Source organism: Pinus tabuliformis, chromosome 9 (assembly GCF_031772625.1).
Source record: "Pinus tabuliformis cultivar Carrire ecotype Pingquan chromosome 9, CPIR1, whole genome shotgun sequence".
NCBI classification, from domain to species: Eukaryota; Viridiplantae; Streptophyta; class Pinopsida; order Pinales; family Pinaceae; genus Pinus; species Pinus tabuliformis.
The window spans coordinates 1,934,866,039-1,934,884,370 of NC_142307.1; the positions used below are offsets into that span (position 1 = coordinate 1,934,866,039).

At 35.5% G+C, this 18,332-nt stretch overlaps 1 protein-coding gene across 3 annotated transcripts in view; it reads left to right on the forward strand.

Moving 5' to 3' along the window:
* Positions 1-13,537, forward strand: part of CLC-E (chloride channel E) — a 510,115-nt gene extending 496,578 nt beyond the window's left edge. For 2 of the 3 annotated variants that reach the window (XM_089438419.1, XM_089438418.1), the window contains exon 7: positions 13,052-13,537. In XM_089438419.1, coding sequence (XP_089294545.1) covers positions 13,052-13,057 — 6 coding nt within the window. In that variant the 3' untranslated portion in view covers positions 13,058-13,537. Of the gene's footprint in view, positions 1-11,143; positions 11,382-13,051 lie in introns of all 3 variants that reach the window. The other variant, XR_016262323.1, reaches the window with a different exon arrangement.
* The last annotated feature ends 4,795 nt before the right edge of the window (positions 13,538-18,332 follow it).

Sequence of the window (18,332 nt, forward strand, 5' to 3'; positions counted from 1 at the left end):
GCGAGGATTTAACCCAAATATGAAGCGTTCAGCTTGACGTTCATCAGAATCTAAGTAGTGAATGTATTTTACCAGCTCCATAAACCTTATTTCGTACTCTTCCACCGTTTTATTTCCCTGAATTAATGTATGAAAGGCTCTCGCTTGCTGTTGTTGAAAGTATGGAGGTAAATACTTTGCGCGGAACCTTCCCTCAAATAGTTCCCAAGGGACATTATCCGATGTAAGGTGCAGCTGCTTCTCCAGATTTCCCCACCAAATTAAGGCACTCTCCTTTAATTGAAACACGGCAATTTTTGTTTTTGCCGAAGGCGAATATTCTCTTAACCTAAAGCATCGGTTCATTCCTTCCAACCATGCTTCAGCGCGTTCACCTGCTCGACCTCCTGAAAATTCTGGGAGTCTAATTTTCTGAAGCTCTCTAGAGATGTCTTCTCTTGATCTTCTGGGCTCCAAATTATTTGGTTCCGCTGAACTGGTGGCTACATGCTGAAATTCCTCTTTGGTTTTAGCCTTAGCTGATTCCTTTAATGTCTCCAATAAGGCTTCCAAAGAGTTCATTATCACAGTCAACTCTGGCGCTGGAGCGTTTGATGTTGACAGTGGTCTTGGTGGTGATGAAGGTGATGGGGATGATGATGGCGACGGTGGCGGCATTAATGGTGATGATGCTGCCTGGTCACGTCGTCGTCGCTCATACGTCCTTACCATTGTAATGGTTCCTGAACACACATAATAAAATTCCGTCAAATTTTGAGGTGGATAACCGAATTTTAACACACAATTTTCTTTTGCAACATCACATTCCTAAACGGGTATAGTTTTGCTATTTATACCCGCTAGGCGGATCTTACTGGTACCGAGGTCAAGGAGGGTGGTCTCGCGACCTCCTTGTCCTAATGCAGGGTATTCTATCCTAATATGAATAATGCAGAAGTAAGGTTATTAGCTCCAAAGGTAAGACATCTAAGGTTTATTTACCTAATAACATCTACAAAATGAAAATGTTAGATGTCTCGTTTACAATGCACATCGGTAACATACCTGTCATACCTCAATCTGACTATTACATTTAAGGGGGTCATATATATCTATATCCCGAATATATTACTTGGATATGGGTTAAATCCATAAAAGAAGGGTTGTTTTGTTTCCATTTTAGATTAACCTTTAGCCGTAAAATTTACCATAGACATGTCCTGGTTTATGATTTCGATACTTTAATGGTTGATGCAAAACGCTTTTTGACTGTAATAGGATTTATAGAGGATTCATACACATTTATAATTCTAAAGTAACGAAATCCTTTTATTCACATTCAACACTGATGTACTTAGCAGTCCCAGGAGACTCATTTTATTTCTTCTTTACAAATCTGGAAATCACAGAAGCTCACCATATTCCAGATCTGCCCTAAGAACTAGAAGTCTAGATACACTGTTTTCATACCTAAATCCTAGACTAGAGTTTGAAGCTATAAAACTGCAAGTTGAACCTTCTGACAGCATACTTTAAGACTCAAGAGCAGATTTATATGTGTGTAAAAATCTGTCTGTCAAACAGATAACAGAACCTTGAGATCGTACCTTCATCACTGATCATTTTTAGCCCATAACACAAGTCATACTTATCATCCCATTTGAATAGGTTGATATATATATATACTGAGCTAAATGTCATTCAACCCAAGACCCATTTCATAGTACCATCTAGATGCATGCAAGTTGTAACTACGAATATTTTATGACCATGCTATTGACATACTATAAGATGAATTATATTTGTCATCAAGAAAATGTAACCCAATTTATTCAAGTGTCACGCACCAAAGGGTTATTCCATTAGTGTTTGTACCCTTAAGGGATTAGAGCATATATATAATTGTATCAGTTTATTTCATAAAATATTCTCCTAAACAGGGTAGAATTTCTCCGAATGATTTATGGGTCTGGGAGATCTTATGTATTCTAGCCCCTCCACAAAATTTCGGAGCTAGAGCACATCCTATGCTACCCAAAATCAACAATATGCATCCTATGCATGTGGAATAACTTCATCTACCAGACTGTCATGGATAAGATAATTAGAATGAGAGCTTCTATATTTCTCTCATCATAACTTTCTCTTCTAGCTACCTCATCAAGCCTAGTTTCTAACCCAACGGTAACATACCACAACTTTTTAGAGTTAAAGCTTGTCTTTCTTTTGGGCTCCCCGACAGCATAAATTTTCTGATTTAACTTTGGAAATCCATCATTAACATATTCTGTGATTAAGTAAACATTTGATACCTGTATTTGGAAACTACAACCCCACCAACAATGTGGTCAGGTCAAGCCTTTTGGGCGACCATGAAACTACATCAACTTCCCAACCAAAATGTGGCTAAATTGACAACAAACTCCAAAAGTTTCACCAAGCCATTAATTGTTCTCTTGTATTCAGAGTAAAATGTTTCACGCATCCCCTTGAAAACCTGAGGTTTGGACATGCAATTTTCAATTTTTAAACTCCTCTTTATAGTCATGAGCAAAATGCTTTTTCAAAAGTAGCTCAAACAACAGGAGCCTTTCACAAGCAATTTCAATCAATAAGCCTTACACAGGAAATTCAGTCAACAATAAAATGCCTTAGACAAATAGTTTCAATCATTAAGGCCATCCTTACAAAATTTCAAACAACAAAATCAAGCTTTTCACGTGCAATTTCACAGAACTAGATAATTCCTAAATGCTGCAAACTGATCATTCCATGCAACAATTTGTCAAACCAAATAATACATTAAAAATCATATCAACTTTATTATTGTATCTGGTCATATTGGGATAACATCATTTATTGCCTATCACCGCAAGTTTTGTTACTCAAACTTATTTTTTGACTGTTGTTGATGTGGAAGCATTCATGACAAGTCAAAGTACGAATGTGAACAGCACACACCATGGAGAATTCAAACAAGATCAAAAATGAAGCATGGATGTAAGGCAAAGTGAAATAGCATGGGCACAGAAGAGCATGCTTGTGCAAAAACAGCTTGGAGCACTGTGGAGTAGCACACAATCAGAGGAAAAAGGCACACTAGAGAGATAGACCAAGTAGATGAAGAAAAGTGCAAAGGATGGATTCAGGCAAGAAGATAAGTCAATAGGATAAGTGTGGAGACAAAATAAAGCATGCAAACGGTGTGGTCCAGACATGAAGAATAGTGCGAGAATGAGCACATGGCTTGGCACTGAGTGGAAACAGCACAAAAGAAAGATGAAATGATATGTGCTAAATGGATGGATTCAAACAATGAGACACAAAATATGAACAGGCAACAAGGAAGACAAAAATCTCAGGACAATTCCCTACGCTCCCAAAACGATTCATGTTGCTACCATACCACAGGAGAAGAAATTCGAAATTGCTTGTGGCAAGAAGCTTGAGAAAGCTTAGTAGATAGTAGAATTATTTTTCTTTTCAGTTAACGATATAGATTCAATAAGTTAGAATTATTTGTCTTTATTATGGCCCATTTTGTAAACATTCTATGAAAATTGAAGTTGAAACTGTTGACTGCATATTACAACTCTTTGGTCATGATGCTATGTTTCATTTCATGGTTGATATTATCTACTACAGTTTATTGATGACAAATGTTATATATGTTGAAACTTGAAACTTGAAGATTGATGTTATGATTGATCATTTGATGACAAAGCTATAACTTATAACTGCCAGATGCTTGATGTTAATTGAGTACTAAAAGGTTGATGTGTAATACCTTCCCCAATTCTCGAGCTATAGGTTCGTCACCGTCTAGGGCATCAAAACTGTCTGAGTCACATCCTTACCTGCCCATGTCGAAGCAACGTCCGATAATGAAGAGCAAAACCCAAACTTCAATGATAAAAGTTGACAAAACCCCCGCAAAATATGCCACCACTAAAGAAAGCATTCTGACAGAAGAGGCAGAGAACTCTACTGAACAGTACCAACAGTTGCCAAAAGCCAAAACAAGCAATTCAAAAGTACAATAGCTACTGATCGGCGATAGAATCAAAATGAAAACAACTCGGAATTAGATGAGGCCTCAAATGTCAAATATAATAGTTAGAGAATCACACTGTGAAACTTATTTGTTTCCACCGACATAAGGGCCATGAAGGAGGTAGAATAAACAAAACAGAGGCTTAAAATTTCTTCAAATTTTTTGTATTTTCAACAAAATTGATGGACTAAATTGCCAGGAATTGAAATAAAGGTAACTCATCGGTGATATGCAATACATTTCATGAACGGTGGAACGGGCAAAAGCTAAAAATGTCCATAATTGAAAAAAAACGAACTACACCATGGATGGCGAATTTTATCAATTCTTGCACCTTCGCCACTTAAAATTAACCGAATTCGGTCAAAGCAGAATGAAAATGCTAATAGACTGATGAGAAGAAGAAGAGCATAAATGCTATGAGAAAAATAAGAAGAAGAAGAACGAAAATGCAGTAACAAAAACACAATGAAACAGTGATGTGACCTCAATTTAGGTTTTGAAGCGGCTTCGATATCTGAAATATCATTTTTCCAAAGAGTTCACGTAACCAAAGATTTCTTCGCGAAATGGACCAAAGCGCATATCGGACGAAAGTTAACACCTCCAGGAATGTGAATATGGCGTTTACTATTTGAGTGTCGTTCTCATCTGGACCGACAATTAGCAGGCATTCGCAATGAACAGCGGAAACCTGACACGGAACACCCAAAGTCAAAGACCCTGCGTACCTTCTCGACTTTCGGCCGTCTTTTCTACACTCTCGCCGATTTCACTCGCTATCTCCTCAGCCTCTTCGCGGGCTTCCGCATGAAGAATTTCAGGACCTTCCACCGCTTCCTCCGACGCCAAGCTCAATACCTCCCGGAATTCATGAAAATATGATCAAATTAACGTGCCGAACAGTTCGAGACAGGAATCTATCGCAGAGCTTGAAACAAATGGGTTCAAATCCCAGCAAACCAACACCAGAGAAATGGGTATAATCTGCCGCCTCTGCGAAGTTACAAACGATTCCACCTTCGTAACTACGACAATTCTATTAAATTTCGTGCTGACCGAGGAAGTCTCCTGATGCCAAACTAAATTTGATTGCGTACACAATTACATCCAACATATATACGATCAATCTATGATGAGTCTTCCACAGAAATCCATTTATCAAATAACATTGTTACGGGTGCTTACCATCTAATTGCTTTTTTTTATCATTACTTAAGAAATGGTGTCGGTTGTCCAATATTTGGGGCTACACTGGCTTCTGTGATCCGCAATCATTCATCACCAGCCCCTGCCCCTAAATTTAGGGATTTATACGAGATTCTAGCTGCGTAGGGCCTGTGAGGTCCCGAAGGGTTTGAACGCAGCTCTGATACCATGTGTAATAACCATAAACTTGAAAGCAGGGAGCATAAAAATTTGATTTGTACTTACCTGAACTGCTAGCTGATCCTGTGAAGCTGTCGATACTGTTGCTGTTTTGTTCTGCTGCTGTTTGCTCCAATTACTGCTCCAATTACCCAGGGAGACCAATTCCACCCAACCTGATTGAGCAGAGGCTGGCTGCTCAATCCAGCAAGCTTCTCACAGAAGCCCACTGTCCCCCGTGCCCAGAACCTCAGTCGGATTAAAGCTCATCCAATAGTAAATCTCTGTCATTGCTAAATTCCGCTCCACCCCCTCTGGTTCACTGCTCCATTTTTTCCCCCCTGCTCTCGGTTCACAAATTTGGTTTTAACCTTGGGCCTGGCGGTGGCCGCTCTCCACACTGCAACCACCGCCTTCCCCTGACCCGACACGCCTTCTACGCTTTGAGTCTCTCTCCCTGCTGTCATAGCACTCTGAAGTTTATCCTGGAATTAAACGTCCCCCGTACATGAGGGTCCTTCTTGTTATATACTTTAGTTTTATAAAGTTTAATATATATATTGTCAGGTTTAATATATATATGTTTTATAAAGTTTATAATTTATATTTTATAAAGTTAACTTATATATATTGTAAAGTTTAATATTTATAAATATTTTATAAAGTTTAGAATTATATTTTATAAAGTTTTTTTAAAAAATTATATTTATAAAACTTTAAATAAATTTATTATTTAAAATTCATCACATTTGTTTTTATTATAAAGTTTGAAACTTTATATAGTGGATTAGTTTAGATGGGCCGTTACAATTTGCTTCCATATGCTCTTGTAGATTTGTTAATGTAGAGCTATCTTGCATTGACATTTGATTTAGAAGTATGCTCTAGGTATAGAATGCTCTAGCTGGTTTTAAATAAATCTCTAGAGTTTCTTATAATTGTTTATTGCTAAATCCATATGAAACTAATTCTTGATTGAAGTTTTGTAGAGGGAACAATCTTGTTGGGATTACAGAATCAAGCGTAAGGGGAAGTCTTTGAAGATACCAACCCACTCTTGATACATTCATAAAGAAACTCTCATTTGTTCTTTGAACCTTCATAATATTATCTTACAAAGTGGTTTTGCAGGGATTTCGGCACATAGCTTGTACACAAGTCGAGAACTTCTAAATTTAAATCTTTTTTTAAAAAAACATTGTACATCATTTCTTTCATTTGCTATCTAAAAGCTTGAAGATGGCTAAGCAAAAACGAGAGTTTACTCTCACTCTTTAGCTTAGCCTTTTGTAAATTATAATTGTACATATACATTTTATCTTACTGATTTTTCCATTAATACTTAACTTATTTTGCAGCCATTGTTTGGATTGCTTGCTAACTCTTGTGTGGCAGATTTTGAAGAGCAACTTCCGGCAACATCTAACAAGTATTTGCAGGACCTTTTGCAAGTGTTGGGGGTTCGATTTCCAAGGATGTCGTGAGCCCTTTGGAGGCTTATTTTAGCCAAGTCAAGTTCACCAGAGGGCTGCCCATTTTCCTCTCTAAGTCATGAGCATTTGGAGGAAACTCACATCTTGTTTCCCTTGCATAAGTTTTGTAAGATCTTGTCACTACTTTCTCAAGAAAAGAGGTGTAGTGTCCAAGTTTCAAGCAATTGTTGTGAGGACTCTCCTTGAAGTATGGTTGAGAACTTTGAAGGGCCCTCTTCTGATTGTAATATTAATAAAAGATCAAACTTGCTTGTGGGAACTTGGGATTTCTCCCATGGTATCCTATCTCCCCATTTAGAGGGAGGCTTCTCTTGGGTGGATTGACATTTGCATGGTTTAAGATTTCATACTTCATTCACTTACATGCATGCTTTAATTGGGAATTAACACAACCTCACTATCACATTTCATTAAGTTAAAGTTTGTTACAATTTCATTTGAGCTTTGTATTTTATTTCTCATTGTTGCTTGGAGCTACAAGCTTACACTTTACTTTGGGCAATTCATCCTTTACATGCAAGCATTTTATGTTCTTAACAAATTTTGATTCGTTTCCATTTACCTTGGTAAATTGTTTCATGAGCACTTGAGTACATGCTTCAATTTTATGCTACATTGTTATCTTGAATATTGGAGCAATTTATTGTCATTGTCTATGTGAAACAAAGTTTGCTTTCAAGCAAATTACTTGTATCATTTTAATTCAATGATGAAACACATGCAACACTTGTAAGCTAATTTTATTCCTCCAATTGAAGTTATAATTGCAACTTATGTTGAACACTATTTCATTTTCAAGCATTGCAAATCAATCTCTTTGAAGCATTTGCATGTATCATTATTTTAATTTGGGGAATTAACACAATTTGCATTTCATCTAGGCATTTTAGTGTAGGAAGGCCCCAAGCCTTATTGAAATTTTACCTCCAACATAAGTTGGTTGAAGTAGACATCTCAAGGATCCTCTACTCCTCTATTGACTCCTCACTGTGAGATCCATATCATTGGGCGAGGGTGAGGTCTGAGGATTGAAGAGTTAAATTGTAATCTTGTTGTAGAACTAATTAATAAAATTAACCAAGAGCATTTTCCATTACATTTACTTTACCTGTCTCTTAATGGTTTGAGTTTTCATATGCAAAGTCTATTCCAAAAGCAAGTATTGTAATCATTTCAAACAAGTGTTTTATTTTCATGTTTCAAGTCTAATTGCATATTGTTGTCTTGGTTTAGCACTTCCTTTCTTTTACATTTCCAAGTTAATTACTAATTGTTGGGTTTTGGCAAGATATGTTTCACATGTTTTGATTTATAAAGTTGATTATCTCAAAATCATTTTGTATCTTATATATCTTGTGTTAACAATTCTTATTTACATTTCAGAGTTACTTTGTTTTCTCTTTTGAGAGCATTGCATTTTACTTCGACCAAATATATCTTTAAATTGTTGAGCAAATTCCTTATAAGGCACTGGTTTTATGGTTTTTAATCATATTAATGATTGGCATTGTTATTTCAAGTTGCTCACTTCATATTTGCTCATAAATCCTTAAAAGTAATCAATTTTCACTATAACACTCTCCTAGAAACTCACATCTTTTAACTTAACTTTTCATTAGGGACCACCCCCCTTAGCTAACCTAGGAGATAGCTCAAACGAAGAGAGTCGGGATTAGTGTGACAGCCCCTTCTCTGAGTTCCCTGCCACCAACCACACCTTGTGGGGTTGAAGGCTTTTCTCACTAACTTGTAGGTAGGTGTAGGCAGCAGGGTCAACAGAGCCGACTTTACTTGGCCATAAAAAATATATAATTTTTTTTTCTTGGACCGACTTGAATGACTTTGAAATTATTAGATTTTGTTCTTAAAAAGGATTCTCATCTAGGAGGGCCAACATGACACGGTATTTTTTTGACTTAAAAATTTATTTGGAGTAATGATGCAACTGCAAATATAATGGAGTCTTAGTGATAGACTTGAGTATACTTCAGCACTATAAGATATGTCAAGTGGCATTCATCTTTGTCATAAGTTGTCATCACAACTATCACTGCTAGCCAATGATGTATCACTGTCAAGTGAGTATCACTGTCACATGTATGCACTACATATAAGGCATCTCACTGTCAAGCTTGTCTCAAGCATATATCTTTATCATATCTTTATCATACAAGGCATGTTATGTATCTCTGCCACATAGACTCAAGTATAGGAGGCCTGCAAATATAATGGGGTAATGATAGTTGGTCCTTTGTCCTTTGTTCACTGCCTGTCCTTTCACCAATAGTGGTGTACTTGCCTTATGAGACAAGTACCCATCAATGGCCCTTTGACATCAATGACAAACTTATCAACATAGACTTATTTTCATGGATGATTATTGGTGAACTTTGATGATATGTGATATTCAATGTGAGTTATCTTCTTCCAATCTCATTTCTTGTTGGTGAAAAAAGGTTATAAATATTTAACATGCTTTTGTTGGTATTTTTATCTCTTTATTCTCCTTGACCAAGATTTTCATTAAGTTATTTTTTGGTGACCTTGGTTAAGCTCCCTTCCTTATTTATCTTTGAATATTGTAAGTGCACACAGGTTAGTCTACCCTAGTCCTTGAGGCTAAATCTGCTTCAAGCGTCTTGAAACTCTTATCAAGTTATTTTGAGATGACCTATCCCATCCTTGAAGATTGAAGGATGCTAGGGTCAGAGGTCCAAGGGACACATGTTTGTCTTTCTTGGTTCCTTGCACCTACATCCATTCCATTTCTCTCAAATTGTCTTGCTTCTTGACTCCATATGCTCCCAAAAATATATTGGCATGCTATGGCACTAATCTTCTATCCTCTATCACCCATTTTTCTGGTAAACTTATCTTTAACCATTTGTTAGGGTTTTACTCTCCTAGTGATTCACGGATTGTGTTTGTTTGGGGATTTTTTTCTTTGAACGCAAACATGGAAGTTACCCTAAAGCCCTAGCAATCTTATCCATCCTAAACCCTATTTTTGCTAGTTGTTGGTTGCTGGAAGTGCAAGTAGAAACCTTAAGGGGCCCTTGACTTGACTTGTTTGCACCATTTGATCCCTAAGATCTACTAGGGAGAACCCCCTTGCGCTAGAGGAGAGTTGGCCAAAAGCGAGAATAGGGTTAGTGAGGTGACAATGGCCCCCTCTGATGGGTCTCACACTTGAGCTTTTAGACTATATCTTAAGAGGTGCAAGATTTTGCTGTAGCATTTTTGGTGTTGTTGCCAATGAACTAGTGTTATCAGAACTGGATCGGAATAGGAAGAACTGGCCGATTCGACCAATTTGGGGACCAAACTCGTCCGGTTTGAGGTTTGGAACCGGAACCGGCCTTTTTTCACTGAACCAACCTTTTTTCACCAAACCAGTCAATTTTGTACCGGCCAATTTTGTACCGGCCGATTTTGTACCAAACCAGTCGGTTCCGTATAAGTTGATCAAAGATGTTTGAAACACATTTTTTTTAAGAAAAAGAAAAAGAAATATTTGAGTGAGGCATGCCTAATATTCAGGCCTATAGCCCTGGTATTGTTATGCATTTCATGTTAATGTTAAATTCTTAAAGTAAAAGTTTTACTTAAATTTTTAACATTACCATGAAATGACTCAGGATGTTTGAGAGTGGTTTCGACCTCATCTTATTTCATATGGAGAAAGTAGAATTTTAGATCTCACTTGAAATCCAATAGACTTAACAGTTTTTCAGGATTTCAGGATTGGGGAGATTGCAATGTTTCCATCGGATTTGGTCATGTACTAGGGTATGGAACTAGTATTTAATCAAGAGCACCAAACCCTCTTTGTACCTTCACGTTAGTGGCATTGGTTGTCAAACTCCTCTATCACGACCCTACTAAAAATGTACCCATCACTCAAATAAAATCTTGACTCGACATGCTATGTTTTTTCTATGTTATTTTAATGCTTAGAGGATCCTATTGATGACAAAATCCCCAATATGTTGTAGCATGATTTTTTTGGGATGCTAGAGGCCATCTAGAGCCATTTTGTTGACGTATTTTCGCTTCAGAGATGGATTGCACTTGATGCTATTTTGGTCATGTGCACCCTAACATGCTATATAAATGAGAACTTCTGCTTATTTGTGCATAAATGATTTGGATTCATATGGATGCACATGAATATATATGTTTTCCTTTAAAATTTGAATATTTTATGTGTTTTTGGTCCACTAGTTTTTTGATCCGGTTTTTTTACCAGTTCCTGGTTCAGAGGGTTTTCCGGTTCGGTTATGATAACATTGCAATGAACAAAGTCTATTTCTTGGAATACGACATTGGTTGAAATTCAAGCTTGAAGATACTTCCATCCAAGCAACTCCATTGGAAGAATGAAGTCTGTGTTCTTGCAAATTTTGAAGACTTGATGCTTGTGAGGTGAGACAAGCACCATTGTGAAAGCATTTGGCGACTCACCTTGGCAACTTCATTGTGAAAAGGTACAAATTGAATTTATATTCAAATTTAAATTTTCATATGAAAGTTGTATGGGGTTAAAGATGGAAACTTGAAAGGGCCCTTTTCTTCAAGTTTTTCAAAAACAATCATCAATGTGATATAAAAGGTGTTCCATCTAAAACCCTTGGTGACGATCACACTATGGATCAAAGGGTTGAGAATATGATGATGTCCCTATTGTCCCAAAAGAACAGTGCTGTGGCAGCAGTAACGAAGGTGACAAGGGTGTTGAGGAAGCATCCTTAGAGCTATAGATGCCTTGGCTCTCCATCAAGATAATGTACATCAAAGAGTTTTATTCTGATATAAGTGTGGCAGAGTTAACACAAGTATTTATAGCAAAAATATGGACTTTAGTGTTTCCTACAATTGAGAAATCTGACCTACAAAGTCACCTTGAGCATTCACTATTTCCAAATCTGACCTACAAAGTCACCTTGAGCATTCACTATTTCCAAATCTGACCTACAAAGTCACCTTGAGCATTCACTGTTGAGCATTCACTATTTCCTTGAGGAAATAGTGGATGCTCAAGGGGACTTTGTAGGTCGGATTTCTCAATTGTAGGAAACCCTAAAGTCCATGATACAAGATAGTTTTACTAAAGTGGTTAACTGGTTTTTGTCTGAATATCTGAAAAATGCTAGGGGAGCCTAGCTGCCTGCTTTGAGCTAGTGAAATCTAGCCATTGATTGGCCTTCCTTAGCTTCATTGTTTTGTTGTTATTTGCAGGACTTTCAATTGGGCATGTTTAATTTGAACGAATTATTTAGCTGCCTTTCTAGCACTCTTTTCCTTAATGGATCTGCTTTCCCAATGCTCTAGAAAATGAAGTACTCATTATGAGAGTTTTATTTTACCTATCAATCTAAATGGAGGTCCACGGGTGGAGATACTAAATAGAGATTTGCTTAATGTCCAATATGCATGGATCCACATCAATTCAGATTGCAGTTGCATGGCTACTTCTATCTTCCCCTAGGCCATCCCTGTATGCAGTACCTGTCATTCCCACATCCTGATGACCTCCTTTACAAAGGAGAACCGTCATACCCACATACCCATGGGTCAAAATATTGTCATCCTTATCTTAGCATACTTGCACCCGGATGTATCCATGCAACAGAAAATTAGATACATCAAACATTCAATATTAGGCTCCATATATGCATTTACCGTTGCTATGGAAATGTTTGCTACAGAAATTTATTTGAATCCCATTTATAACTCAGTGCTTATGCAATATGGCTTAAATTATTTATAGTAGATTATTATTAACTAATGAAACATCACGTATCCTTTGATTTTCTGCCAGGAATAATCGTCTTTTCTTTGGCGTGAATACACATAGTTCAGATGTTTGTATTTTGGATTTTAAAATATAGGATGAGGGATAAATTCTTCTGAGTGTGGAACAAATTGTGGTGAAATAGAACTACAGTTCTCAATTGCCATTTCGTGTGGAATCGAAAGTGCTTGACCCTTTGAAAAACCTTTCCTTATAGTACATGGATTCTCTTGAGGATTTAGATTTGATTTCTTATCTCTTTTTCTCATTAGGTTATGTTGATTAGTTTCATGAGACTATGTTTTTGCCAGCTTAATTATCCCCACTGTGTTAATTTTGGTGTTTGGATCCTTACTTTTGCAGAGCTGAAGCAACAAAGTGGATTGTGGATCTGCCTTAATACAGGATTCCGAGGCTCAATAATGCAGTGTGTTCTTTGAATATTCAAAGGGTATCCTTGGAAAATACTGTTGGATCACAAACAGATACAGCACCAGTTTGTGGTGAATATGTATTTTGATTAAGCCAGAGGTAATATGTAATATGGTGTATGCTATATCTCCAATAAGAAGGATTAAAGTCCCAGTTTAATCTGGAAGGTGAAATTTAGAAAGCCAATTGATTATATGACAGTATTGCCAAAACTTATACATAAAATGATGTCATCTTGCATGAGTTCAGGGTTCTTGTTCTTTACTTGTTTTATATTCCTATGATTGTGATACTAGAGAGAGCTCAGTTGTAGGAGCTTGTTGCCATGGACCATATACAAACATCAACAACCTTAAACTTTTAGTTGTCTCTTTATTCTGGAAGAACAAACTGGGGTACTCAGTGAGGCACTTACAATCTAGTGAATAATCATGCTCACCATGTTGGATTAATATTTCATTTGGTAAATTTTATTGTTTAATGGATCTAATTAGAGAATCATTGAGTAATGTTGTTAATTTATTGTGTCCAAGAAACATAATAAAATCAGTAGCCTTAATGCACTTGTAAATGCAAGTTCGCATTGAAAGAGAAAACTGGAATATTCAGTGAGGCACTTACAATCTATTAAATAAGCATGCTTACCATGTCATAGAACTTTACATTAATCATAACAAATTAAAAATGTAATATTCATTACAAAATTTCTCTGAAAAAATAAATTTTGTATGACAACGTAATTTAATTTTCAAATGTAATTTCATATATTTTGTGGAATGTAAAATAAATAAAAATTATTTATCAAAATAATAATAGTGTAATGAAAGTAAGATATTATAAAAATGGATAAGAGATACGAAAATAATTTCATACAAAAATACTTTATCGGGAGATTTTAAATTTATATAAAAAGGTACTTTAACGACTCAAATTTCTTATGAAATAAAAAGGTACACCATTTCATTTAAGTGATTTTTTTAAATTCAAATTTTGATATTTGAATTTCTCATTTTTCAACATGTTCGTACTTAGAATATTATTAAAAAAATCTAAATCTAAAACGAATATAGTTAAAAAAGAAAAACCGATGGATAATTTGTGACACAATTTTCTCTTACTAGGATTTGTTTTTATTCATACAAGTATCTTTTAGTAAAATTTTGATTTTTTTCTAACAAAACATGAAACATCAAAAAAAAATGTTTTAGTGTGATTTTCAAGATGTTTTAATGTGGTATATATTATTATATAAGTATATGATGTGAAAAGCATAATTTTCAAGACTACACTTCATGTAAGGCATATATAGCATAAGCACTTTGAAGTGGAGATATTTAATTTAATTTAGTTTGGTATTGTGGTATACATTACTATATAAGTATATGATGTGAAAAGCATCATTTCCAAGACTACATTTCATGTAAGGCATACACACTACAAGCACTTTGAAGTGGAGACATTCAATTTAATTTAGTTTGGTATTATTCTTTTTGCATGTCCACATTGCATCATTTACAGTATTAAAAACTATTAAGGTGGACATGTTGGGTACATTCATTGTTGCTTACTCATCAAGAAGCATGTAGCTTCTTTCACAACACACGCATTTCTTACTTTGGATTAAATGCTTCATGATGATGATGTTTATTTATCAATCTCTCAAATACAATGCTTCTTCCAAATTTAGGATAAAACTTCAATCGCTACTCCCTATGTGGAGGTTCAACCTCTATTTGAAATCCCAACCTCCTATCCTCGTATCCTGTATTTATATAATCTTTTACTTGCTTTAGTCATAGCATATATGACTTGGTTTGGATATTTTTTTATATAATCTTTTACTTGATTTAGTCATAGCATATATGACTCAGTTTGGATATCTATCTACAAAGTGACCCCCCTATGATATATATGTTAGCAATAGGCATGGGCAATTGATGTTGTGAGTAAGATTAAATGCCTCGATTAAGCAATCAATCCCTACACAACCACAATAATAGCATTGTGAGTGAATAGTACAACAAATTGCCTCTAATTGCACCACAACAACAACAACAATAATAGCAAGCAAAGGGAACTCCTTACCCAAGCTATGCTCAAGTAGGTAAGGCACTTACTAGTCAGATTAAAATGAGAAACATGAGTGGGGATAAATAAAATGAGAGGGATTATTCTCAATATTTTTTTACTCAAGCTTGTATGGGGATAGACAAGATTTATGGTGGGCCAACATGTAGGGGAGGCTAGCTAATCAAGGATGAGCAAAATGTCTGTAGATCTTGATGCTTTCCAATGATTAAATGTGCTTGCAAGCAGCAATTATACACTCTCTATGAAGGCCATGGACTACTCAAGGTTATCAAATCTTGAGGCATAACCTTCATTTTTCATCAACACAGACATTGTTGCATCGAGTGCCAAATAACCACTAGGTTCATTTTCACTTTTCTTGTAGTAGAGGAAAGATTTTCATGTGTAATGAAATTAACCTTTTAGTGGCCATAGATGGTGGTGCCTTTGAAGAGGAGGGAAAAATCTCTTTTATGGTTGCATTCCTAGTTACCACTCTAATTAAACCCTTAAGCTATACAAGAATCACATGCAACAACAAAATGATCAAGTAATGTTTCACATAAATCTTAAACATAATAGCTTCCCTATGTTACATATTCATGCTATTTTAACAATAGCTTCTTTGTGGTGCAAATTGATCTTATTCTAGTTGTAACTCTAACCATGGAATAGGCATTCTCTTTATCCTTTCGAAAAGTGTAGAAGAATTATTGTTTAATTTTCCTTCAAGATTATGGGAAGATCTAAGCAACAAATAGTTTGGGATCCATGATATGCTTCTTCCCTAGTTGGACATCTTGCTTTTGTTCGATGTAGCAACATCAGCACTAAATATCTCATGGACATATAATGTAGTAGAGGTTAAGCATCCAAAACTCTTTCAACATTTCAATGTTTTGGTACATCACAACTTCATCCTATTAAGTTGCGTGAAATTATACCATTCATGAAACATGTATATTTTTAAGACCATATTTTTGTTTTTTGCACCTTCCACAAGCATGAGTTGGTCAATTGCACTATGTTAGTAGTGAATTATAATAATACTAATAAATAAGAACAACACACATACAATGATTCCTTTAATTCACCACTATGAAGTACTATGCATATTGAGAACATTCAACCATTCTAGAAAGACAAGATTGTGGTCTTATTATCATTCTTATTCTCCTTTTTTGGTTTGTTAAGTTTTAATAACACACATATATTGAAATATACAATTTTAATGAATTTAGTTGCCCAAACATTATAATATATGTAGTTATCAAAATATAATTCTAGGTGTTGAAATTTTATGATGTTGAAAAGTAGTCAAAAATTAGGGGTTGTTGGGGAATGAATCATCCCATTTGGCCAACAAATAGATTTAGAATAAATTTATCTTAAGAAAGATGTTTCCTCGAAACAATGAATTTGTAATATCTCAAGTTATCTAATTTATAAATTACCAAGAATAATATGAAGTATTGATTTGATGGAGAAAATTGTTAATAAATAACCAAGATGAATAAACTAAAAGAAGCTTTCGAACCTCTTCTTTAAAAAAACATCCATTCTACTTCTTTAGAAAGAATTGCTTCTCATCTTGAAGGTGAGACTTCCTTCATGCTTCAACTGAACTTGCAAACTTCTTAGAAGCTTGCTTTCATATACTCCTGCCATGTCATAATGATGCTTCCTTCACATATTTGAAGAATCATCTCATGATCTTAGTTTTTTCAAGGATCATTATGATCCATTCTTGCCATGACATGATGCCAAAGTGTTTGTTGCATGAATTGGTCCAAATCCTTCTACGCTTCGCCTTGTAAGATGACTACTTTCAATGCAACCCGACTATGTACACATGAATTCTTCCAATGCCATATGCTTTTATCTATGACGCCATATTCGAAACTCTCTTACCAATGCAACTCCATGAGCTACTCTAATTTCCATCTACTAGGCAAACTGCAAAACTTGAATTAGATGGAGTTCTTTAATAAAAGAGATCCTTAAGATCTTCAACCTTTGGTGTCTTTTCAAGTTCTTCACTATCTTTAGCTATGTGAGCCCCACCCCTTTTCTTTTTCTTATTGTTCATTCTATTTTGAGGATGTCCATACTCATTGCATCGAAATCTTATCTTATCTTCCTCAAAGTTGGCCCTTTTGACAAGGTTCAAAGTTTCTAAACTTCCCTTTCTTCTTTTTCTTTACTTTAGTAGCAAAGGCTTGAGACCTTCCATTGGGATTGGTGTCATCCTTTTCCTTCAATCTAGTTTCTTCTAGAATGCATAGAGACCATAGTTCATTACAATTTGGAAAGTCCTTCCTTGCTAGTTACAAAACTGCTCCATTTTAAGGGTAGAGCATTGAGTATTCAAGTAGTTAATTTTGTATTTGAAACAACTTCTAGAAGAGCTTGAATTTGATCCTTCAATTGTGATATCTTTAATAGACTTCTCAAAGATATCTTTTGACTTCTAAGGTTGAATGCATATAATTTAGTCAATTTTTCATGTATGTCTTTAGACTTGTTCATATTTGCAATGAATGGGACAAGATGATCCTTGATGGATTCAATAAGAATCCTTTAACCCCTCACTTCTTCCTTAAAGTACTTGGACCCATTTTTGCTCTTGTTTGGTTCTCCAACCTTTCTTTGAACATGGTCCGTGACTTCATTCTTTATGAGTATTAAATATATTCTCTTCTTCCATTCTTGGAAGTTTGATTACCCATCAAGTTTATTGTTCTTCTTATAAAATGAAGTCATGTGGGTTGAAGCTTGAGACATAGATAACAATATGGTACTTACTTGTCAAGAGATATACTTGTTTGAAGATGATATCTCCTTGATGCCTTCAATACTTCTTTCAATGGTATGATGATACCTTAAAGATTGATTCAATGATGTTCCTAAGATGCTTTACACTTCTTCAAGGATGTCTTCCAAAGTTTCTCAAAAGATCTTCCAAGAATGAGAGACCAAGGTGCTCTCTTGTAATCAAGAGCCTCCAAATATAGTAGCCTTCCTTCAAGGTAAACCTTCTTCCTTGTGTCCTTTCTTCCTTCTCCCAAAGACTCTCCTCAAGTTGTGAACCTTCTTTGTCCATAAGTTTCTTTCTTGCATTGTCTTCTAAGGTTTCTTCTAT